General features: G+C 47.2%; 1 protein-coding gene across 2 annotated transcripts in view; it reads left to right on the top strand.

Moving 5' to 3' along the window:
• LOC106570898 (BMP-2-inducible protein kinase) overlaps window positions 1-22,348 on the top strand; it is a 104,888-nt gene that overhangs the window by 34,187 nt on the left and 48,353 nt on the right. For both annotated transcript variants that reach the window (XM_014143469.2, XM_014143468.2), the window contains exon 2: window positions 9,146-9,264. In XM_014143469.2, coding sequence (XP_013998944.2) covers window positions 9,146-9,264 — 119 coding nt within the window. The remainder of the gene's footprint in view (window positions 1-9,145; window positions 9,265-22,348) is intronic.

The raw sequence follows: 22,348 nt of genomic DNA, 5'->3' as shown, positions 1-22,348 counted from the left end.
CACACCAAAAGCAAGCTGCGCTCTATTTTTAGACCGACAACCTAGTACGCAGATACATTTTGTGAACATCATTATGGTGTAACTTTGGTAGACTCGGGGGGGAAAGTGATTTTTAAGCTGTGTTCTTAACATATACTTACTAGCCTGAAGTGAAGTGGGCTACAGAGGAGTGCCTTGATGTTAGTAAGTGGGAAATAAATATCCACATCCGCACATGAAGGAGACCACAGGGTGGGTGGTGTAGATCCTAGACCTGTGTGTGTGTGTGTGTGACAGAAGTGAATGCAATCCAATACAAAGTGAAAGCTTAGTAATACACAGTAAACGCTGTACTGAGTAGGTTCGGTCAGTATCCAGATTCTCATACCGACCTTGTGCTGCTGTCCTGAAATATTTGATTAATACTGGCACTGAAAACAAGGGGAGCTATTTTCAAACACCACTGAGCCTCTGTTATCTGAAGGTTAGCAATGCTAACAAGTACATGTACAATCCCATAGAAAATGCTAGCTAAATGCTAACGAGCGCAGTGCTAACATTTTATACAGTCTCAGACACACAATGTCTGCAGGACAGACATTTCAGCTCATAAAGTTATACAAGTAACAAAAAAATTGCTACACACAGTTTGCGGTACGCGCAAAACAAATATTAGACAGCAAGGCTCTTGATCCAGGAGGCGAATCTCTGTTCTCTACCAATATAAACTTGATTTTGCAAGAAGCTAACCTCTAAATTAGCAAACCAAATGCACAACTGCAAAGTATTTATATCACATTTTAGACAGTTAACTCAATAGTTATAAGATAGAGCTGGCAAACATTTAGATCACGTGCTGGGGGGTGGGAGTACTGGGGGAGTGATGTAAGGGTGGGAGTAAAGTTTTACAGGTGGGGCGTCTGTTCTCTGATGAACCCTGAGAGTGGGAGGGAGGGGGAGTCTGTTCTCTGATGAACCCTGAGAGGGGGGGAGTCTGTTCTCTGATGAACCCTGAGAGGGGGGGGGGAGTCTGTTCTCTGATGAACCCTGAGAGAGAGGGGGGGGAGGGAGTCTGTTCTCTGATGAACCCTGAGAGAGGGAGGGAGGGAGGGGGAGTCTGTTCTCTGATAAACCCTGAGAGAGGGAGGGAGGGGGAGTCTGTTCTCTGATAAACCCTGAGAGGGGGAGGGAGGGGGAGTCTGTTCTCTGATGAACCCTGAGAGAGGGAGGGAGGGGGAGTCTGTTCTCTGATGAACCCTGAGAGAGGGAGGGAGGGAGGGGGAGTCTGTTCTCTGATGAACCCTGAGAGAGGGAGGGAGGGGGAGTCTGTTCTCTGATGAACCCTGAGAGTGGGAACTCCATAATAACAGAAAACACCATGTCATCATGAATGACATCATGCATCAGATGGATGAAACTATCTGCTTCATGCCTGAACAGAACCACACACACCATCTGTGTTTGTCCCTTTTATGAAGCTACTAAAGCCTTTTCCAATCCTCCTGTTTCCCCCCCATTTCCTTATTGAGTTTCTCTTTTCTACTCCTCCCCTTGCTTTGGCAGCCGTGACAGTCCGTTGGAATCGTAATCCAGTTGGTTGTATTCCGTTACACCTTCTGTGTGGGTGTTGTGAAGCAGGCCTGTGATTACTGGGGAATGTTCCCATCTGTGCTCTAGATTCAGGGACCGTGACCTCGCCCGGTCTCCACTAAAGCCCAGGCTGAGCCGTGACCTCGCCCGGCCTCCACTAAAGCCCAGGCTGAGCCGTGACCTCGCCCGGCCTCCACTAAAGCCCAGGCTGAGCCGTGACCTCTCCCGGCCTCCACTAAAGCCCAGGCTGAGCCGTGACCTCGCCCGGCCTCCTCTTCTTTCCTCTGGGCTTGACACACACACACACACACACACTTCCCCTGAGATTTTTTTTCTTCTTCATCAGCGCTGGCCAAGGTAACAGAGATTTTTTGTGACCTTCTCAGTTGTTGGACGTCTGGTGCCTTAAAATGACTTTCTACTTAAAAATGCATGAAGGAATAAAATGATTCTCCTCTCCCTTCACTCTGCTGCTGATTCTTTTAGAGGGCACTTTGCCTTGAACATGATCACATTGTTAATCTGGGTAAGATTATACAGTGCCTTCAGAGAGTTATCATACCCCTTGATTTATTCCACTATTTGTTCTTACAGCCTGAATTCAAAATGGATTAAATAAAAACAATTCTCACCCATCTACACACTACCCCATAACCACAGTGAGATTTTTGTTGTTGAAATTTATTGAAAATGAAATTTACTTAACTATTCACACCCCTGAGTCAATACATGTTAGAATCACCGTTGGCAGCGAGTACAGCTGTGTCTTTGCACACCTGGATTATACACATTAGTTGATTGTTTATCATTGCTAGACAGCCATTTTCAAGTATTGCAATAGATTTTCAAGCCAATTTAAGTCAAAAACTGTATCTACTTGTGAATATTCAATGTAGTCTTGGTAAGCAACTCCAGTGTATATTTGGCCTTGTGTTTTAGGTTATTGTCCTTCTGAAAGGTGAATTAGTCTCCCAGTGTCTGTTGGAAAGCAGACTGAACCTGGCTTTCCTCTAGGATTTTGCCTGTGCTTAGTTCTATTCAGTTTATTTTTATCCTAAAAAACTCCCTAGTTCTTGCCTATGACAAGCATATCCATAACATGATGCAGCCACCACATGCAGTGATTTTACTTTAGTGCCTTATTGTTAACAGGATTCATGTTTTGGTATATGTTTATTCTGTACATGCTTCCTTCTTTCACTGTCATTTAGGTTAGAATTGTGGAGTATCTACAATGTTGATCCATCCTCAGTTTTTCTCCTATCACAGCCATTAAACTCTGTATTTTAAAGTCACCATTGGCCTCATGGTGGAATTCCTGAACAGTTTCCTTCCTCTTCGGCAACTAAGCTAGGAAGGACGCCTTTATCTTTGTAGTGACTGGATGTATTGATACACCATCGAAAGTGTAATTAATAACTTAACCATTCTCAAAGGGATATTCGATGTCTGCTTTTTAAAAATAATTTATCTACCAATAGGTGCCCTTCTTTGCAAAGCTGTCAAGGCAAAGGGTGGCTGCTTTGAAGAATCTAAAATCAATTTTGAATCTAAAAAAATATTTTTTTGCTTACTACATAATTCCATATGTGTTGTTTCATAGTTTTTATGTCTTCATTATTATACAATGTAGAAAATAGTAAAAATTAAGAAAAACCCTTGAATGAGTAGCTGTGTCCAAACTTTTGACTCGTACTCTATATAGGAGCTACCGAATGTCATTTTTTTTGGTGAATTTGGACATCTACAAGCGAATGTGAACGAGAAACATTGTGCAAATAAACAAAGTTTTGACGCATGCTTGTCTGAAGGAAGAACAGTACTGGCTCTGGAGCAGCATGTGTACATGTTGTGTCTGTGTGGAGTCTGGAGTCACTAGGGCGACAGGCCTGCCTGCTCTGCTTAAAAAAAGATGGGGGAGGAGCGGACGTGCGCGAGAACAGTGGAGAAAAAAACCGCAAGAAAATGAAAGATTGCGGTGGCAGCTGTACAGAACTCATTCTAAGGGCTTTGACTTATCAAACATGATGGAAACCTAACACAATATGATGCCCCGTCACCGTATTAATTCAGCCACTTACTTAAATAACTTGCAAGTTAAACTTCATTTTTTTCCCACAGGAAAAAATAAAAGCATAAGAAATATCTTGCCGTTGTAAAATGCTTCTTATTGCTATTTCTGCTCGGCATCAGACTAATTTTGTCCTTCAGTTGCACTTCTCCATTTAATTTGTGAAGGGGCATTTTATCAGCAGACAGTGCTCTGACCTGTGTATAGCTCATTTTCTCTGGTACTTTCCTTGGTGTAGCTAGCCTAGTTTTCTTAGGTAAAATGCACGATGAACTTTAAGCAATACATTAGGAAATGATGGCCATGCATTGCTTTTGCAATGAAGACCTTGCTTTGTCATTGTAAGATCATTTAATACCAGCCAAATACAGTTGCTCTTCTGTTGTCATCTGATGAAAATTAAGATGATTTCTGCTGTGTAGCACAAATGTATTTTTTGAGAAATAAAAATATAGTTGCACGTTAATGATCACTCTAAAGCAAAAAAAACAACACTTGATTTTCAATATAAAACGTGACCCCCGGTACACAGCTTCTCCCGTTGTGCTATTTACAAACAAACACGTGACTGGCTCAGCTGTTCTGGGGAACTACGGTAAGCTTCATAATGTGACTGGCTCAGCTGTTCTGGGGAACTACGGGAAGCTTCATAATGTGACTGGCTCAGCTGTTCTGGGGAACTACGGGAAGCTTCATAATGTGACTGGCTCAGCTGTTCTGGGGAACTACGGTAAGCTTCATAATGTGACTGGCTCAGCTGTTCTGGGGAACTACGGGAAGCTTCATAACGTGACCGGTGAAATGAACGTGATCTGCTTTGCCTCCTGATGTATTGCACAAGTTGAATGCAGGTTACTTAAAAAGTAGCTACAAAAACTTAAAAGAACGTTATTCAACGGTATTAATAAAAACATCTCGTGGCAATTTCCAAATACCCCTGTATACGGTATACCGCCCAAGCCTAGTAGCCGGGGCCAATCTCCTGTACAGAGGCTTCCTTTTGTCCAGACACACACACACACACACATCTCTCCAGCAAATTGGTACGCAGGGTACAAAGCCCCCTAAGAAATCATCCGTCCTGAGGCACTCTGGGAGAATAATGGACTCTATAGCCGCTGCACTTCCGTGGTTGGCATGGCAGAGTGTGTGAACTAAAGCAACAGAGCTTTGATTTCAGTGAGAACCTGATCCTGAACCATATGGCTCCCGTCAGAGAGGGAGAGACCGGCAGGCTCAGTAGAGCGAGTGCGTTTTGGTTATTTAGTTAATTGGTTATTTTCTCGCTGTCAGAATTTGCAAATAATAGTCCTCTGTCCTTTTTTTTCTCTTTCATTTTCAATACTCCCTGATTTGACTAGTTTTCCTTTTCAGTGATTTATTAGTGAGCTGGACACGGTCAATAAACTGTGTGAATGTAGGTCCATTGTCATTGTACAGTTTTAATTTGGTTTGAGTCATTTTAAAGTATGTTGAGTTCGTCCGTCTGTCTTCCCCCCCCCATAACACACAAATATGTGACCCATTTCAGGTAACTAGGCCTATGTCGCAGGCCACTACTTCACAGGAGAGCCGTTTGAACATGAACTTTAAAAAAAATCAAAATTCGTTTTCAAACATGAACTTTCATGTGCCTTAATAACAGACTTCAATGCCATCTGTAAATACTAATAAAATGTGTTAAATTACGAGACTAGTTGGTTTAGCCACAGAAAAAGTCAGCAACCTTCCTGCTAGCTGATTGGCTGAGATGATAATGACTGGGCTGAACATGCCGAGAGATGAGTTTGAGCAGGTCAGTATGTCTAGGTAATCCTGTCTAATGTAGATTTAAAAAATAAATAAAAATGTGTTGCATAGTAAAACTACATTAGTGTTGCTCTCCAATTTCTGGAGGACCGAGTTTTGAAATCAGTGGAATTAGAGTATGATAGCTAAGGAGATAGAGAAAACGCCTGTCTCCGAATTACATCTTCAAACAAAGGGCAACCATGGCATCCGTCAGGAGACGCGCCCGTCAATGAATGATAGTCTAGCTAGCTACATTTTCAGATAGTGTTAGCCTACCTGCAGATTCATGCATGAGTTGGGATTATGGTTCATTGTTTAGCTAGCTAGCTACATGTCTTAACAAAAGACTCCACTATGCAAGTAACCATTTCGGGTGCATTCGTAAATTCAGTCTCTGCTCCGATTTCAGAGCACTCTCGTATTGAGTGTGACGGAGCGAAGAATAACTGATGAATTTACGAACGCTCAACACCAGTTGAATATGGCCGGTGTAAGTAAACGTCAGCAAAAAAGCATAATTAAGTTGTTGCCAGCAGCACAGTCAACAACACTCTAGATAACATGAAAACAGCCTAACCAGCTCTGCTAGGGGGAGTAAAATGGTCAATTTGGGTGGGGGCTAAAGCTTAAGAGGGTGTGAACGACACTGAATGGGTGTAGACAAAGAAGAGCTCTCTAGTAGGTACCAAAACATTCAAAGGCCATTTTCTCAAAAGTGAGGTAACAAGTTTATCAACATTCAAAGCAGCATTTCTTTCCCATTTGTTCCTCAAATGCAGTGTATGAGATAGCATTTTCTAGCTCTGTGTGTCTACTTTTTATCCAATATAAATAAAAAAAAACTAAATTTGCTTCATAAGACCGAAATCAAGGTGGTCGGTCACCATATTATATACAGTGTTTACCATATATGTCTCGATCTCTCTCTCTCTCTCTCTCTCTCTCTCTATAACTCGTTGTATTCAGGACAGAAAGTTAATTTCTTTGCCACATATTTCTTTACAGTTTTACTTTAGTCTTATTGCGAACAGGATGTATGTTTTTGAATATTTTGTATTCTGTACTGACTTCCTTCTTGACTGGGTGGTCTGATTAATAACTTCACCATGCTCAAAGGGATATTCTATCTGTTTTTTTTTTTTTTTTTTTACATATGGGTCCCCTTTTTTGCGAGGCATTGGAAAACCTCCCTGGTCTTTATGGTTGAATCTGTATTCACTACTCGACTGATGGACCTTTACAATTATCTGTATGTGTGGGGTACATAGATGAGGTAGTCATTAACAAAATCATGTTAAACACTATTATTGCACACACAGTGAATCCATGCAACTTATTATGTGACTTGTTAAGCACATTTTTACTCCTGAACTTATTTAAGCTTGCCATAACAAAGGGGTTGAAAACTTTATTCACTCAAGACATTTCAGCTTTTCATTTTTTATTAATTTGTAAAAACCAAATGTTTAATATTATGGGGTAATAAGTGTAGGCCAGTGACGCATCTCAATTGAATCTTAAAAAAAAATAAAAATGTATTCAGTCTGTAACACAACAAGATGTATAAGTGAAGGAGTGTGAACACTTTCTGAATGCACTGTAGTGCAGTACTTTGAACCAGAGCCTTATGGGTCTTGTTTAAAAGCAGTTCAGCTCATAGGGAATAGGATGCCATTTGAGACACACAACAGGTTGTTTTTGAGAAACCTTTAGGCCCAGTTGGTTATAACAGGCTGCGCCAGCAGAGCAAAGCAGTCAAAAATGAAAAAAGAAAAAACCTATGCCAACAAACCGGTTTGGTTTCTGCTGACTGACCTGTTGTTGGTAGTAAAGTACAGGAAAAGCACCTTTTAAAATGGAAAGAATCTGTAAGGTGTCTTTCCTGTAACCACTATGTATTGCTTTCGTTACTGCATGTGAAACTAGGCGTAAGTACTGTAACTGAAGTCACCCAGGCTTTTCTGGAACAAACACCATTATCCAAATAATCATGTCATACTGCGAAGAACAATGAAGCTGCTCATAAAAATAAAAACACTAGTTACCTTCACCCCAATACATCCTCTCTGTTCATATTCAGAACAGACGGTGACCACGAGATAGCGTACGTACTGACAGAGTTCAGATTTGATTAGTGTCGCTCTCGGGGTTGAACGGCGGTGTTTATTTGAGTTCTCACTCGGCACACTTTGAGTTGAAGAGGGCTGGTTAAAGTTTTGATGATTGCAATGGTCAGATTGCACTTTTGTATTGTATTGGACTGCAATGCATCTAGAATCAGAAACAAGAAGAGTTTTCCAACACTAATAATGATGGTGATAAGGCTCTAGCAGGCTGTGTTTAACGTTAAGTCAATTTTAATTTCACTTAGGCTAACTCGATTAACTTTAAGGTTGTTCCTCCCTGCTTTAAACCCTTTGTTGTCATGATGAGGTTAACCTGCTCTGTTGTTGTGGTGATCACGTTAACCTGCTCTGTTGTCATGGTGATTAGCCTATCCAGAGGGTATGTGAGGTGTGTCTGGCTTCTCCTCTAATGTATTAACCGCTGTTCTGGGGGGCTCTGGGTACCTGAACACGGTGGGGTGGAGCGGCGGCTCTGGGTACCTGATAACACAGTGGGGGGGGGGCTCATCCCCCTCTTTGTCAGAACAGGCCTTCATTATTTTATTAGCTTATCACTGCTTTATCATGTACAGATGGGTAGCAGTGGTGATTCTCCCTGAGCAGACTGTGTAATGAGTCAGTGGTGATTCTCCCTGAGCAGACTGTGTAATGAGTCAGTGGTGATTCCCCCTGAGCAGACTGTGTAATGAGTCAGTGGTGATTCTCCCTGAGCAGACTGTGTAATGAGTCAGTGGTGATTCTCCCTGAGCAGACTGTGTAATGAGTCAGTGGTGATTCCCCCTGAGCAGACTGTGTAATGAGTCAGTGGTGATTCCCCCTGAGCAGACTGTGTAATGAGTCAGTGGTGATTCTCCCTGAGCAGACTGTGTAATGAGTCAGTGGTGATTCTCCCTGAGCAGACTGTGTAATGAGTCAGTGGTGATTCCCCCTGAGCAGACTGTGTAATGAGTCAGTGGTGATTCTCCCTGAGCAGACTGTGTAATGAGTCAGTGGTGATTCTCCCTGAGCAGACTGTGTAATGAGTCAGTGGTGATTCTCCCTGAGCAGACTGTGTAATGAGTCAGTGGTGATTCCCCCTGAGCAGACTGTGTAATGAGTCAGTGGTGATTCCCCCTGAGCAGACTGTGTAATGAGTCAGTGGTGATTCCCCCTGAGCAGACTGTGTAATGAGTCAGTGGTGATTCTCCCTGAGCAGACTGTGTAATGAGTCAGTGGTGATTCCCCCTGAGCAGACTGTGTAATGAGTCAGTGGTGATTCTCCCTGCTGGCCCTGACTGGGGCCCTCTCCCTGCTGAGTCTGTGTGTGTGTGTGTGTGTGTGTGTGTGTGTTTCAGGCTCCTTGTTCCCGTCAGTCCACTTCAGGGAGCAGAGTTTGTTATGCAACAAGGAATGCCATAGTAGGGTACTTCTTTCTCCTGGCCCTGCATCAGATCAACAGGTCTTTTGAAACCTACTGCTCGGTCCACTAATGAGCGAGAGAGAGAGACACCCAGGAGCACGTGAACTCTGTTTGTGTGTGTGTGTGTGTTTTGTATGTACTCAACATGTGTATGATGCTAACTGTTCTCCTCCTGGCTCCTCTCTCCAGGTGGTTTCTCCGTGGTGTTTCTGGCCCGGACACAGAGTGGCATGCGCTGCGCTCTCAAGAGGATGTACGTCAACAACGTCCCAGACCTCAACATCTACAAGAGAGAGATCACTATAATGGTGGGCATATAGAGTGAGAGACTGTGTGTGTGTGTTTGCACCTTAACAATATTGCTTGATTTTTAGGTCTGTGACGGTCATTGAATTTTGGATGACTGTTATTGGCCTGCCAAATCAACGTTTTTATTTATAAAGCCCTTTTTTATTTTTTTTTCCCACATCAGTTGATGTCACAAAGTGTTTATACAGAAACCCAGACTAAAACCCACAAATGATCGTGGTCACTGTAATAACCGTTCAACGCACATCTTCTCCGCTCCTGACTGCTTGTGTTTCCATAGAAATATAATGAATAGAACAGGCGTCCCCATTCCAGTCAATGATGGCATAATGTGTCGGACTGGCGGACATCGTGAGTGTACCAATGGGAGCAAAGCAGGAAGTAAAAGCCAGTAGTGTAACCTTCAGTATGTGCTGTGATTTATTTATGAAACTTTTTTTTTTTATTCAAGTCAACGGACATTACAGGGACACATCAGTTAAAAGAAAATGTTTGAAACTTTTATTTAACTAGGCAAGTCGGTTAAGAACAAATTGTTATTTTTAAATTTTTTATTTACAATGACGGCCTACCCGGACGACGCTAGGCCAGTTGTTCCGCCACCCTATGGGACTCCCAAACACGGCCGGATGTGATGCAGCCTGGATTCGAAACAGGGACTGTAGTGATGCCTCTTGCACTGTGATGCAGTGCCTTAGACCCCTGCGCCACTCGGGAGCCCAGTTAGAGGTAGACTCAGAGAAATGACGTAGGTTCACAAAGTAAAGAGCATAGGGGAGCGATTTCCGCTACAACTAAAGAGCGTTGAAATGCGAGGCTCAATTTGTCCGCTGTTTTGGTCGCCGTACCTACCAACGCTCTTAACGGCGTGAAGAGAACCCGTGCAGATACTGTGTGAGAGCGAAGTCTTGCATCTCGCTCATCTCAATATCTGCGTTTCTGCTTGAAGCAACGTCATTTCGCTGAGTCTACCTTTTTTTTAATTTATTTTTTTACATTTGAATGAACATTCTACATTAGCATGGAACCTTGCTTGTTTCAGCGAAGGCGCAAACAAAGTTTCATCACGTTATGTCTTTTTTAGCGCAGAAAGGGACTCAACCGCATGAATGCCGTCAGCTGTTCGTTCCACAATTTATAATAAAAAAAAACATTTTTTTGACATTTTATTTTAATGATGGTCTTCATCCATAACCGTTGGTAATACAGTAATTGTGACAGCCCTAGTTTGAATTTGTCTTTGTAATGGTTTACGCCTTCCAGAAAATCCACTTGTTATATGAACTGAATTACCTCTAAGAGAGTAGATGAACATGTTTTTTTTACCCCTGTCTGTAACTCAACAGCTAGTTGTTTTCTGTGGGGTGTGCTGACCTTAAACCATGAGTAACATGTACACTACCGTTCAAAAGTTTTGGGGTCACTTAGAAATGTCCTTGTTTTTGAAAGAAAAGCGCTTATTTCTTTTTTTTCATTTTAAAATAACATTAAACTGATCAGAAATACAGTGTAGACATTGTAAATGACTATTGTAGCTGGAAACAGCTGATTATTATAATTTAAAAAAAATGGAATATCTACATAGGCGTACCCTTATCAGCAACCATCACTCCTGTGTTCCAATGGCACGTTGTGTTAGCTAATCCACGTTTATCATTTTAAAAGGCTAATTGATCATTAGAAAACCCTTTTGGAATTATGTTAGCACAGCTGAAAACTGTTGTGCTGATTAAAGAAGCAATAAAACTGGCCTTTAGACTAGTTGAGTATCTGGAGCATCAGCATTTGTGGGTTCGATTACATGCTCAAAATGTCCATAAACAAAGACCTTTCTTCTGAAACTCGTCAGTCTATTCTTGTTCTGAGAAATTAAGGCTATTTCATGCGAGAAATTGCCAAGAAACAGAAGATCTCGTGTAACGCTGTGAACTACTCCCTTCACAGAACAGCGCAAACTGGCTCTAACCAGAATAGAAAGAGTGGGAGGCCCCGATTTTTATTTATTTTACCTTTATTTAAATTGGCAAGTCAGTTAAGAACAAATTCTTATTTTCAATGACGGCCTAGGAACAGTGGGTTAACTGCCCTGTTCAGGGGCAGAACGACAGATTTGTACCTTGTCAGCTCAGGGATTCGAACTTGCAACCTTTCGGTTACTAGTCTAACGCTCTAAACACTAGGCTACGCTGCGGTGCACAACTGAGCAAGAGGACAAGTACATTAGAGTGTGTAGTTTGAGAAACAGATGCCTCACAAGTCCTCAACTGGCAGCTTCATCTCAATGTCAACAGTGAAGAGGTGACTCCGGGATGCTGGCTTTCTAGGCAGAGTTGCAAATAAAAAGCCATATCTCAGACTGGCTAATAAAAAGAAAAGATTAAGATGGGAAAAAGAACACACACTGGACAGAGGAAGATTGGGAAAAAAGTGTTATGTTTGAGGTGTAAGGATCACAAAGAAGAACATTTGTGAGACGAAGAAAAGATGCTGGAGGAGTGCTTGACGACGTCTGTCAAGCATGGTGGAGGCAATGTGATGGTCTCGGGGTGCTTTGGTGGTGGTAAAGTGGGAGATTTGTACAGGGTAAAAGGGATCTTGACGAAGGAAGGCTATCACTCCATTTTGCAACCCCATGCCATACTCTGTGGACAGCGCCTAATTGGAGCCAATTACCTCCTACAACAGGACAATGACCCAAAAGCACAGCTCCAAACTATGCAATAACTATTTAGGGAAGAAGCAGTCAGCTGGTGTTCTGTCTGTGCTGGCCACTCCATTATAGTCTCAGGTTCTCAACCTTATTGAGCTGTAGTGGGAGCAGCTTGACCGTATGGTACGTTGGAAGTGCCCATCAAGCCAATCCAACTTGTGGGAGGTGCTTCAGGAAGCATAGGGTTAAATCTCTACAGATTATCTCAACAAACTAGAATGCCAAAGGGTATGCATGGCTGTAATTGCTGCAAATGGGGGATTCTTTGATGAAAGCAAAGTTTGAAGGACACAATTATTATTTCAATAAAAAATTATTATTTATAACCTTGTCAGCGTCTTGACTATTTCCTATTCATTTTGGAACTCATTTCATGTAAGTTTTCATGGAAAACAAGGACATTTCTAAGTGGCCCCAAACTTTTGAACGGTAGTGTATGTGTGTGTGTGTGTGTGTGTGTGTGTGTGATATATGTAGACAGACAGACACTGTAGGTATATTAAGTGCCTCTCAAGTAAAATGGCGCTGACATAGATGGTCTCTTTGCGTTCCTAGGAAACTGCAGTATTTCGTTTTTTTTATGTATTATTCTTACGTTGTTACCCCAGGAAATCTTAGTTCTTCCCGGCTGTATGTAATAAGACTTATTGGATATAACAGCAACGTCAACTCACCAACGTTACGACCAGGAATACGACTTTCCCGAAGCGGATCCTCTGTTTGGACCACCATCCAGGACAATGGATCTGATCCCAGTAGGTGACCCAAAACAACAGCGCCACAGACGGAGCGGCCTCCTGGTCAGGCTCAGTAGACATGCACATCGCTCACCGCTCCAGAGTATACTACTCGCCAATGTCCAGTCTCTTGACAACAAGGTAGATGAAATTCGAGCAAGGGTTGCCTTCCAGAGAGACTTCAGAGATTGTAAAATTCTCTGTTTCACGGAAACATGGCTCTCTCGGGATATGTTGTTGGAATCGGTTCAGCCACCGGGCTTCTCCATGCATCCCGCCGACAGAGATAAACACCTCTCTGGGAAGAGGAAAGACAGGGGTGTATGCTTTATCATTAATGACACATAACATACAGGATCTCGAGTCCTTCTGCTCACTCGACCTAGAATTCATTACGATCAAATGGCGGCCATTTTAACTACGAAGAGAATTCTCGTCAGTTTTAGTCACAGCTGTGTATGTTACCCCTCAAGCGAACACCAAGACGGCCCTCAAGGAACTTCACTGGACTCTATGTAAACTGGAAACCATATATCCGGAGGCTGCATTTATTATAGCTGGGGATTTTAACAAAGCAAATTTGAGAACAAGGCTACCTAAATTCTAGCAGCATATTGATTGCATGACTTGCAGGGCTAATACTCTTGATCACTGCTACTCTTACTTTCGCGATGCATACAAAGCCCCCCCTTGCCCTCCCTTCGGCAAATCCGTCCACTACGCCATCTTACTCGTTCCGTCTTATAAGCAGAAACTCAAACAGGATGTACCAGTGACGAGAACCATTCAACGCTTAACCAATCGGAATCACGCGGACTGGAATATGGTCCGGTCAGCCTCGGCGAACAACATTGACCTATACGCTGACTCGGTGAGTGCGTTTATTAAGAAGTGCATTGGAGATGTTGTACCCACTGTGACTATTTAAAACCTACCCTAACCAGAAACCGTGGATTGATGGCGGCATTTGCGCAAACCTGAAAGCTCGATCCAATGCATTTAACCATGGAAAGAGGTCTGGAAATATGGCTGAATTTAAACGGTGTAGTTATTCCCTCCGCATGGCAATCAAACAAGCAAAATGCCGGTACAGGGACAAGGTGGAGTCGCAATTCAATGGCTCAGACACGAGACGCTTGTGGCAGGGTCTACAGGAAATAACGGACTACAAAAACAGCCACGTCACGGACACCGACGTCACGCTTCCAGACAAACTAAACACCTTCTCGCTTTGAGGATAATACAGTTTCACCGTCGCAACTCGCTAACAAAGACTGCATCCCTCCCTCTCCTTCTCCGTGACTGACGTGAGTAAAACATTTAAACTTGTTAACCCTCGCAGGGCTGCTGGCCCGGACGGCATCCCTAGCCGCGTCCTCAGAGCATGCGCAGACCAGCTGGCTGGTGTGTTTACGGACATATTCAATCAATCCTTATCCCAGTCTGTTGTCCCCACATGCTTCAAGATGGCTACCATTGTTCCTGTACCCAAGAAGGCAAAGATAACTGAACTAAATGACTACCGCCCCCGTAGCACTCACTTCTGTCATCATGAAGTGCTTTGAGAGGCTAGTCAAGGATCATATCACCGCCACCTTACCGGCCAGCCTAGACCCACTTCAGTTTGCATACTGCCCCAACAGGTCCACAGATGACACGATGGCCATCACACTGCCCTTTCCCATCTGGACAAAAATAATACCTATGTAAGAATGCTCTTCATTGACTACAGCTCAGCATTCAACACCATAGTACCCTCCAAGCTCATCATCAAGCTGGAGGCCCTGGGTCTCAACCCCGCCCTGTGCAACTGGGTCCTGGACTTTCTGACGGGCCGCCCCCAGGTGGTGAAGGTAGGAAACAACATCTCCACTTCGCTGACCTTCAACACTGGGGCCCCACAAGGGTGTGTGCTCAGCCCTCTCCTGTACTCTCTGTTCACCCATGACTGCGTGTTTGCTGACGACACAACAGTGGTGGAAGAAACAGTTTACAGGGAGAAGGTGAGGGCTCTCGAGTGTGGTGTCAGGAAAACAGCCTCTCACGCAACGTCAACAAAACAAAGGAGATGATCGTCGACTTCAGGAAACAGCAGAGGGAGCACCCCCCCCTATCCATATCGAAGGGACAGCAGTGGAAAAGGTGGAAAGTTTTAAGTTCCTGGGCGTACACATCACAGACAAACTGAAATGGTCCACACAGACAGTGTGGTGAAGATGGCGCAACAGCACCTCTTCCAACATCAGAAATTCGGCTTCTCACCCAAAACCCTGACAACAAACCTTTACAGATGCACAATTGAGAGCATCCTGTCGGGCTGTATCACAGTCTGGTACGGCAACTTCACCGCCCTCAACCGCAAGGCTCTCCAGAGGGTGGTGTGGTCTGCACAACCCATCACCGGGGGCAAACTACCTGCCCTCCAGGACACCTACAGCACCCAAGGACAACAACCACCCGAGCCACTGCCAGTTAGTTAACAACGCTATCATCCAGAAGGCGAGGTCAGTACAGGTTTATCAATGCTTGGACCCGAGAGATTGAAAAACAGCTTCTATCTCAAGGCCATCAGACTGTTAAACAGCAATCACGAACTCAGAGAGGCTGCTGCCTACATTGAGACCCAAACACTGGACACTTTAATGAATGGATCACTAGTCACTTTAAACAATGCCACTTTAAATAATGCCACTTTAATAATGTTTACATATCTTACATTACTCATATCACATGTATATACTGTATTTTATACCATCTACTGCACCTTGCCTATGCTACTCGGCCATCGCTCATCCATATACTTAAATGTACATATTCTCATTTACCCCTTTAGATATGTGTGTATTAGGTACTTGTTGGGGCATTGTTAGATTACTTGTTAAATATTACTGCACTGTTAGAACTAGAAGCACAAGCATTTTGCTACACTCACATTAACATCTGCTAACCATGTGTATGTGACCAATAAAATTTGATTTGATTTGCCTTCAGAAAGTATTCAGACCCCTTGACTTTTTCCACATTTTGTTAGGTTACAGCCTTATTCTAAAATGTATTTTTTTTTTATTCAAAAAATCTCAGCAATCAACACACAATACCCCATAATGACAAGGTGTAAACAGGTTTTTTGAAATGTTTGCTGAATTATATATGTATAATAAAATAAATCACATTTACATAAGTATTCAGACCCTTTACTCAGTACTTTGTTGAAGCACCTTTGGCAGCGATTACAGCCTCGAGTCTTCTTGGATATGACGCTACAAGCTTGGCACACCTATATTTGGAGTGTTTCTCCCATTCTTCTCTGCAGATCATCTCAAGCTCTGTCAGGTTGGATGGGGTGCGTCGCTGCACAGCTATTTTCAGGTCTCTCCAGAGATGTTCAAGTCCGGGTTCTGGCTTGTCCACTCAAGGACATTCGGAGACTTGTCCCGAAGCCACTCCTGCTTTGTGTTGGCTGTGTGCTTAGGGTTGTTGTCCTATTAGGTCAATCTGCACCCCAGTCTGAGGTCCTGAGCTCTCGGAAGCAGGTTTTCATCAAGGATGTCTGTGTACTTTGCTCTGTTCATCTTTCCCTCGATCCTGACTAGTGTCCCAGTCCCTGCCACTGAAAGCATCCCCACAGCATGATGTTGCAACCACCATGCTTCACCGTAGGGATTTTGCCAGGCTTCCTCCTGATGTGACGCTTTGCATTCAGGCCAGAGTTCAATCTTGGTTTCATCAGACCAGAGAATCTTGTTTCTCATAGTCAGAGTCCTTTCGGTGCCTTTTGGAAAACTCCAAGTTGGCTGTCGTGCCTTTTACTGAGGAGTGGCTTCCGTCCGGCCACTTTACCATAACGGCCTGATTGGTGGAGTAGTGCAGAGATGGTTGTCCTTCTGGAAGGTTCTCCCATCTCCACAGAGGAACTCCAGAGCTCTGTTAGTGACCATGGGGTTCTTGGTCACCTCCCTGACCAAGGCCCTTCTCCGATTGCTCAGTTTGGCCAGGTGGCCAGCTCTAGGAAGAGTCTAGGTGGTTCCAAACTTCTTCCAATGATTGAGGCCACTGTGTTCTTGGGGACCTTCCAATGCTGCAGATTTAAAAAAATGTGGTACCCTTCCCCAGATCTGTGCCTCGACAGAATCCTGTCTTGGCGCTCTACTGTCAATTCCTTCGACCTCATGGCTTGGTTTTTGCTCTGACATGCACTGTCAACCATGGGACCTTATATAGACAGGTGTGTGCCTTTCCAAATCATGTCCAATCAATTGAATTTACCACAGGCGGACTACAATCAAGTTGTAGAAACATCTCAAGGATGATCAATGGAAACAGGATGCACCTGAGCTCATTTTCGAGTCTCATAGCAAAGGAACTGATTTACTTATGTAAATAAGGTATTTCTGTTTTAATTTCTACAAAATGTGCAAAAAATTCGAAACATTTTTTCTTATGGGGTAGTATGTGAAGATTGAGGAAAACAATTTAATCCATTTTATTTTCCATTTTAGAATAAGGCTGTAACGTAACAAAATGTGGAAAAAGTCAAGGAGTCTGAATACTTTCAGAATGCACTGTACAGATATATATACACACACACACACACACGCGTGGCCACCTGGAACCCTGACAGTTGACCTGGTATGACTTCTTGACATGGACATGGCTGTAAAAGTACTGTAGATGTAGCAGTACGGTAGATGTGACGGGGCCGTACGGTAGATGTGACGGGGGCCGTACGGTAGATGTGACGGGGGCAGTAGGGTAGATGTGACGGGGCCGTAGGGTAGATGTGACGGGGCCGTAGGGTAGATGTGACGGGGCCGTAGGGTAGATGTGACGGGGCCGTAGGGTAGATGTGACGGGGCCGTAGGGTAGATGTGACGTGGCCGTGGCAGTACGGTAGATGTGACGGGGCCGTGGCAGTACGGTAGATGTGACGGGGCCGTACGGTAGATGTGACGGGGCCGTACGGTAGATGTGACGGGGCCGTGGCAGTACGGTAGATGTGACGGGGCCTTGCGGTAGATGTGACGTGGCCGTAGCAGTACGGTAGATGTGACGTGGCCGTAGCAGTACGGTAGATGTGACGGGGCCGTAGCAGTACGGTAGATGTGACGGGGCGGTGGCAGTACGGTAGATGTGACGGGGCCGGGGCAGTACGGTAGATGTGACGGGGCCGGGGCAGTACGGTAAATGTGACAGGGCCGTACGGTAGATGTGACTTGGCCGTAGCAGTACGGTAGATGTGACGGGGCGGTGGCAGTACGGTAGATGTGACGGGGCAGTACGGTAGATGTGACGGGGCAGTACGGTAGATGTGACGGGGCAGTACGGTAGATGTGACGGGGCCGTGGCAGTACGGTAGATGTGACGGGGCCGTGGCAGTGCGGTAGATGTGACGTGGCAGTACGGTAGATGTGACGGGGCCGTAGCAGTACGGTAGATGTGACGGGCCGTGGCAGTACGGTAGATGTGACGGGGCCGTGGCAGTACGGTAGATGTGACGGGGCCGTGGCAGTACGGTAGATGTGACGGGGCCGTAGCAGTACGGTAGATGTGATGGGGCCTTAGGGTAGATGTGACGGGGCCGTAGCAGTACGGTAGATGTGACGGGGCCGTGGCAGTACGGTAGATGTGACGTGGCCGTAGCAGTACGGTAGATGTGACGTGGCCGTAGCAGTACGGTAGATGTGACGGGGCCGTGACAGTACGGTAGATGTGACGTGGCCGTACGGTAGATGTGACGGGGCAGTAGGGTAGATGTGACGGGGCCGTAGGGTAGATGTGACGGGGCCGTAGGGTAGATGTGACGGGGCCGTGGCAGTACGGTAGATGTGACGGAGCAGTACGGTAGATGTGACGGAGCAGTACGGTAGATGTGACGTGGCAGTACGGTAGATGTGACGGGGCCGTAGCAGTACGGTAGATGTGACGGGGCCGTGGCAGTACGGTAGATGTGACGGGGGCCGTGGCAGTACGGTAGATGTGACGTGGCCGTGGCAGTACGGTAGATGTGACGTGGCCGTGGCAGTACGGTAGATGTGACGTGGCCGTACGGTAGATGTGACATGGCAGTAGGGTAGATGTGACGGGGCCGTAGGGTAGATGTGACGGAGCCGTAGGGTAGATGTGACGGGGCCGTGGCAGTACGGTAGATGTGACGGGGTCGTACGGTAGATGTGACGTGGCAGTACGGTAGATGTGACGGGGCCGTGGCAGTACGGTAGATGTGACGGGGTCGTACGGTAGATGTGACGGGGCAGTAGGGTAGATGTGACGGGGCCGTGGCAGTAGGGTAATTGTGACGGGGCAGTAGGGTAGATGTGACGGGGCGGTACGGTAGATGTGACGTGGCCGTAGCAGTACGGTAGATGTGACGGGGCCGTAGCAGTACGGTAGATGTGACGGGGCCGTGGCAGTACGGTAGATGTGACGGGGCCGTGGCAGTACGGTAGATGTGACGGGGCAGTAGGGTAGATGTGACGGGGCCGTGGCAGTACGGTAGATGTGACGGGGCAGTACGGTAGATGTGACGGGGCGGTACGGTAGATGTGACGTGGCCGTAGCAGTACGGTAGATGTGACGGGGCCGTAGCAGTACGGTAGATGTGACGGGGCCGTGGCAGTACGGTAGATGTGACGGGGCCGTGGCAGTACGGTAGATGTGACGGGGCCGTGGCAGTAAGGTAGATGTGACGGGGCAGTACGGTAGATGTGACGGGGCCGTGGCAGTACGGTAGATGTGACGGGGCCGTGGCAGTACGGTAGATGTGACGGGGCCGTGGCAGTAAGGTAGATGTGACGGGGCCGTGGCAGTACGGTAGATGTGACGGGGCGGTACGGTAGATGTGACGTGGCCGTAGCAGTACGCTAGATGTGACGGGGCCGGTGCAGTACGGTAGATGTGACGGGGCCGGTGCAGGACGGTAGATGTGACGGGGCCGTAGGGTAGATGTGACGGGGCCGTAGGGTAGATGTGACGGGGCCGTGGCAGTACGGTAGATGTGACGGGGCCGTAGATGTGACGGGGCCGTAGATGTGACGGGGCCGTACGGTAGATGTGACAGGGACGTACGGTAGATGTGACGGGGCAGTAGGGTAGATGTGACGGGGCAGTACGGCAGATGTGACGGGGCCGTGGCAGTATGGTAGATGTGACGGGGAAGTAGGGTAGATGTGACGGGGCAGTAGGGTAGAAGTGACGGGGCCGTGGCAGTACGGTAGATGTGACGGGGCCGTGGCAGAACGGTAGATGTGACGGGTCCGTGGCAGTACGGTAGATGTGACGGGGCCGTAGCAGTACGGTAGATGTGACGGGGCAGTACGGTAGATGTGACGGGCGGTACGGTAGATGTGACGTGGCCGTAGCAGTACGGTAGATGTGACGTGGCAGTACGGTAGATGTGACGGGGCCGTAGCAGTACGGTAGATGTGACGGGGCAGTACGGTAGATGTGACGGGGCAGTACGGTAGATGTGACGTGGCCGTAGCAGTACGGTAGATGTGACGTGGCCGTACGGTAGATGTGACGGGGCCGTACGGTAGATGTGACGTGGCCTTAGCAGTACGGTAGATGTGACGGGGCAGTACGGTAGATGTGACGGGGCCGTAGCAGTACGGTAGATGTGACGGGGCCGTGGCAGTACGGTAGATGTGACGGGGTCGTACGGTAGATGTGACGTGGCAGTACGGTAGATGTGACGGGGCCGTGGCAGTACGGTAGATGTGACGGGGTCGTACGGTAGATGTGACGGGGCAGTAGGGTAGATGTGACGGGGCCGTGGCAGTAGGGTAATTGTGACGGGGCAGTAGGGTAGATGTGACGGGGCGGTACGGTAGATGTGACGTGGCCGTAGCAGTACGGTAGATGTGACGGGGCCGTAGCAGTACGGTAGATGTGACGGGGCCGTGGCAGTACGGTAGATGTGACGGGGCCGTGGCAGTACGGTAGATGTGACGGGGCAGTAGGGTAGATGTGACGGGGCCGTGGCAGTACGGTAGATGTGACGGGGCAGTACGGTAGATGTGACGGGGCGGTACGGTAGATGTGACGTGGCCGTAGCAGTACGGTAGATGTGACGGGGCCGTAGCAGTACGGTAGATGTGACGGGGCCGTGGCAGTACGGTAGATGTGACGGGGCCGTGGCAGTACGGTAGATGTGACGGGGCCGTGGCAGTACGGTAGATGTGACGGGGCCGTGGCAGTACGGTAGATGTGACGGGGCCGTGGCAGTACGGTAGATGTGACGGGGCCGTGGCAGTACGGTAGATGTGACGGGGCCGTGGCAGTACGGTAGATGTGACGGGGCCGTGGCAGTAAGGTAGATGTGACGGGGCCGTGGCAGTACGGTAGATGTGACGGGCGGTACGGTAGATGTGACGTGGCCGTAGCAGTACGCTAGATGTGACGGGGCCGGTGCAGTACGGTAGATGTGACGGGGCCGGTGCAGGACGGTAGATGTGACGGGGCCGTAGGGTAGATGTGACGGGGCCGTAGGGTAGATGTGATGGGGCCGTGGCAGTACGGTAGATGTGACGGGGCCGTAGATGTGACGGGGCCGTAGATGTGACGGGGCCGTACCGTAGATGTGACAGGGACGTACGGTAGATGTGACGGGGCAGTAGGGTAGATGTGACGGGGCAGTACGGCAGATGTGACGGGGCCGTGGCAGTATGGTAGATGTGACGGGGAAGTAGGGTAGATGTGACGGGGCAGTAGGGTAGATGTGACGGGGCCGTGGCAGTACGGTAGATGTGACGGGGCCGTGGCAGAACGGTAGATGTGACGGGTCCGTGGCAGTACGGTAGATGTGACGGGGCCGTAGCAGTACGGTAGATGTGACGGGGCAGTACGGTAGATGTGACGGGGCGGTACGGTAGATGTGACGTGGCCGTAGCAGTACGGTAGATGTGACGTGGCAGTACGGTAGATGTGACGGGGCCGTAGCAGTACGGTAGATGTGACGGGGCAGTACGGTAGATGTGACGGGGCAGTACGGTAGATGTGACGTGGCCGTAGCAGTACGGTAGATGTGACGTGGCCGTACGGTAGATGTGACGGGGCCGTACGGTAGATGTGACGTGGCCTTAGCAGTACGGTAGATGTGACGGGGCAGTACGGTAGATGTGACGGGGCCGTAGCAGTACGGTAGATGTGACGGGGCGGTACGGTAGATGTGACGTGGCCGTGGCAGTACGGTAGACGTGACGTGGCCGTAGCAGTACGGTAGACGTGACGTGGCCGTAGCAGTACGGTAGACGTGACGGGGCCGTGGCAGTACGGTAGATGTGACGTGGCCGTAGCAGTACGGTAGATGTGACGGAGCTGTACGGTAGATGTGACGGAGCTGTACGGTAGATGTGACGGAGCAGTACGGTAGATGTGACGGTGGCAGTACGGTAGATGTGACGTGGCAGTACGGTAGATGTGACGGGGCCGTGGCAGTACGGTAGATGTGACGTGGCCGTAGCAGTACGGTAGATGTGACGGAGCTGTACGGTAGATGTGACGGAGCAGTACGGTAGATGTGACGGAGCAGTACGGTAGATGTGACGTGGCAGTACGGTAGATGTGACGTGGCAGTACGGTAGATGTGACGGGGCCGTGGCAGTACGGTAGATGTGACGGAGCTGTACGGTAGATGTG

Source organism: Salmo salar, chromosome ssa15 (genome assembly GCF_905237065.1).
Source record: "Salmo salar chromosome ssa15, Ssal_v3.1, whole genome shotgun sequence".
Taxonomy (NCBI): domain Eukaryota; kingdom Metazoa; phylum Chordata; class Actinopteri; order Salmoniformes; family Salmonidae; genus Salmo; species Salmo salar.
Note: the sequence above shows the minus strand (reverse complement) of the source record. Positions and strands in the feature narration are given on the sequence as shown.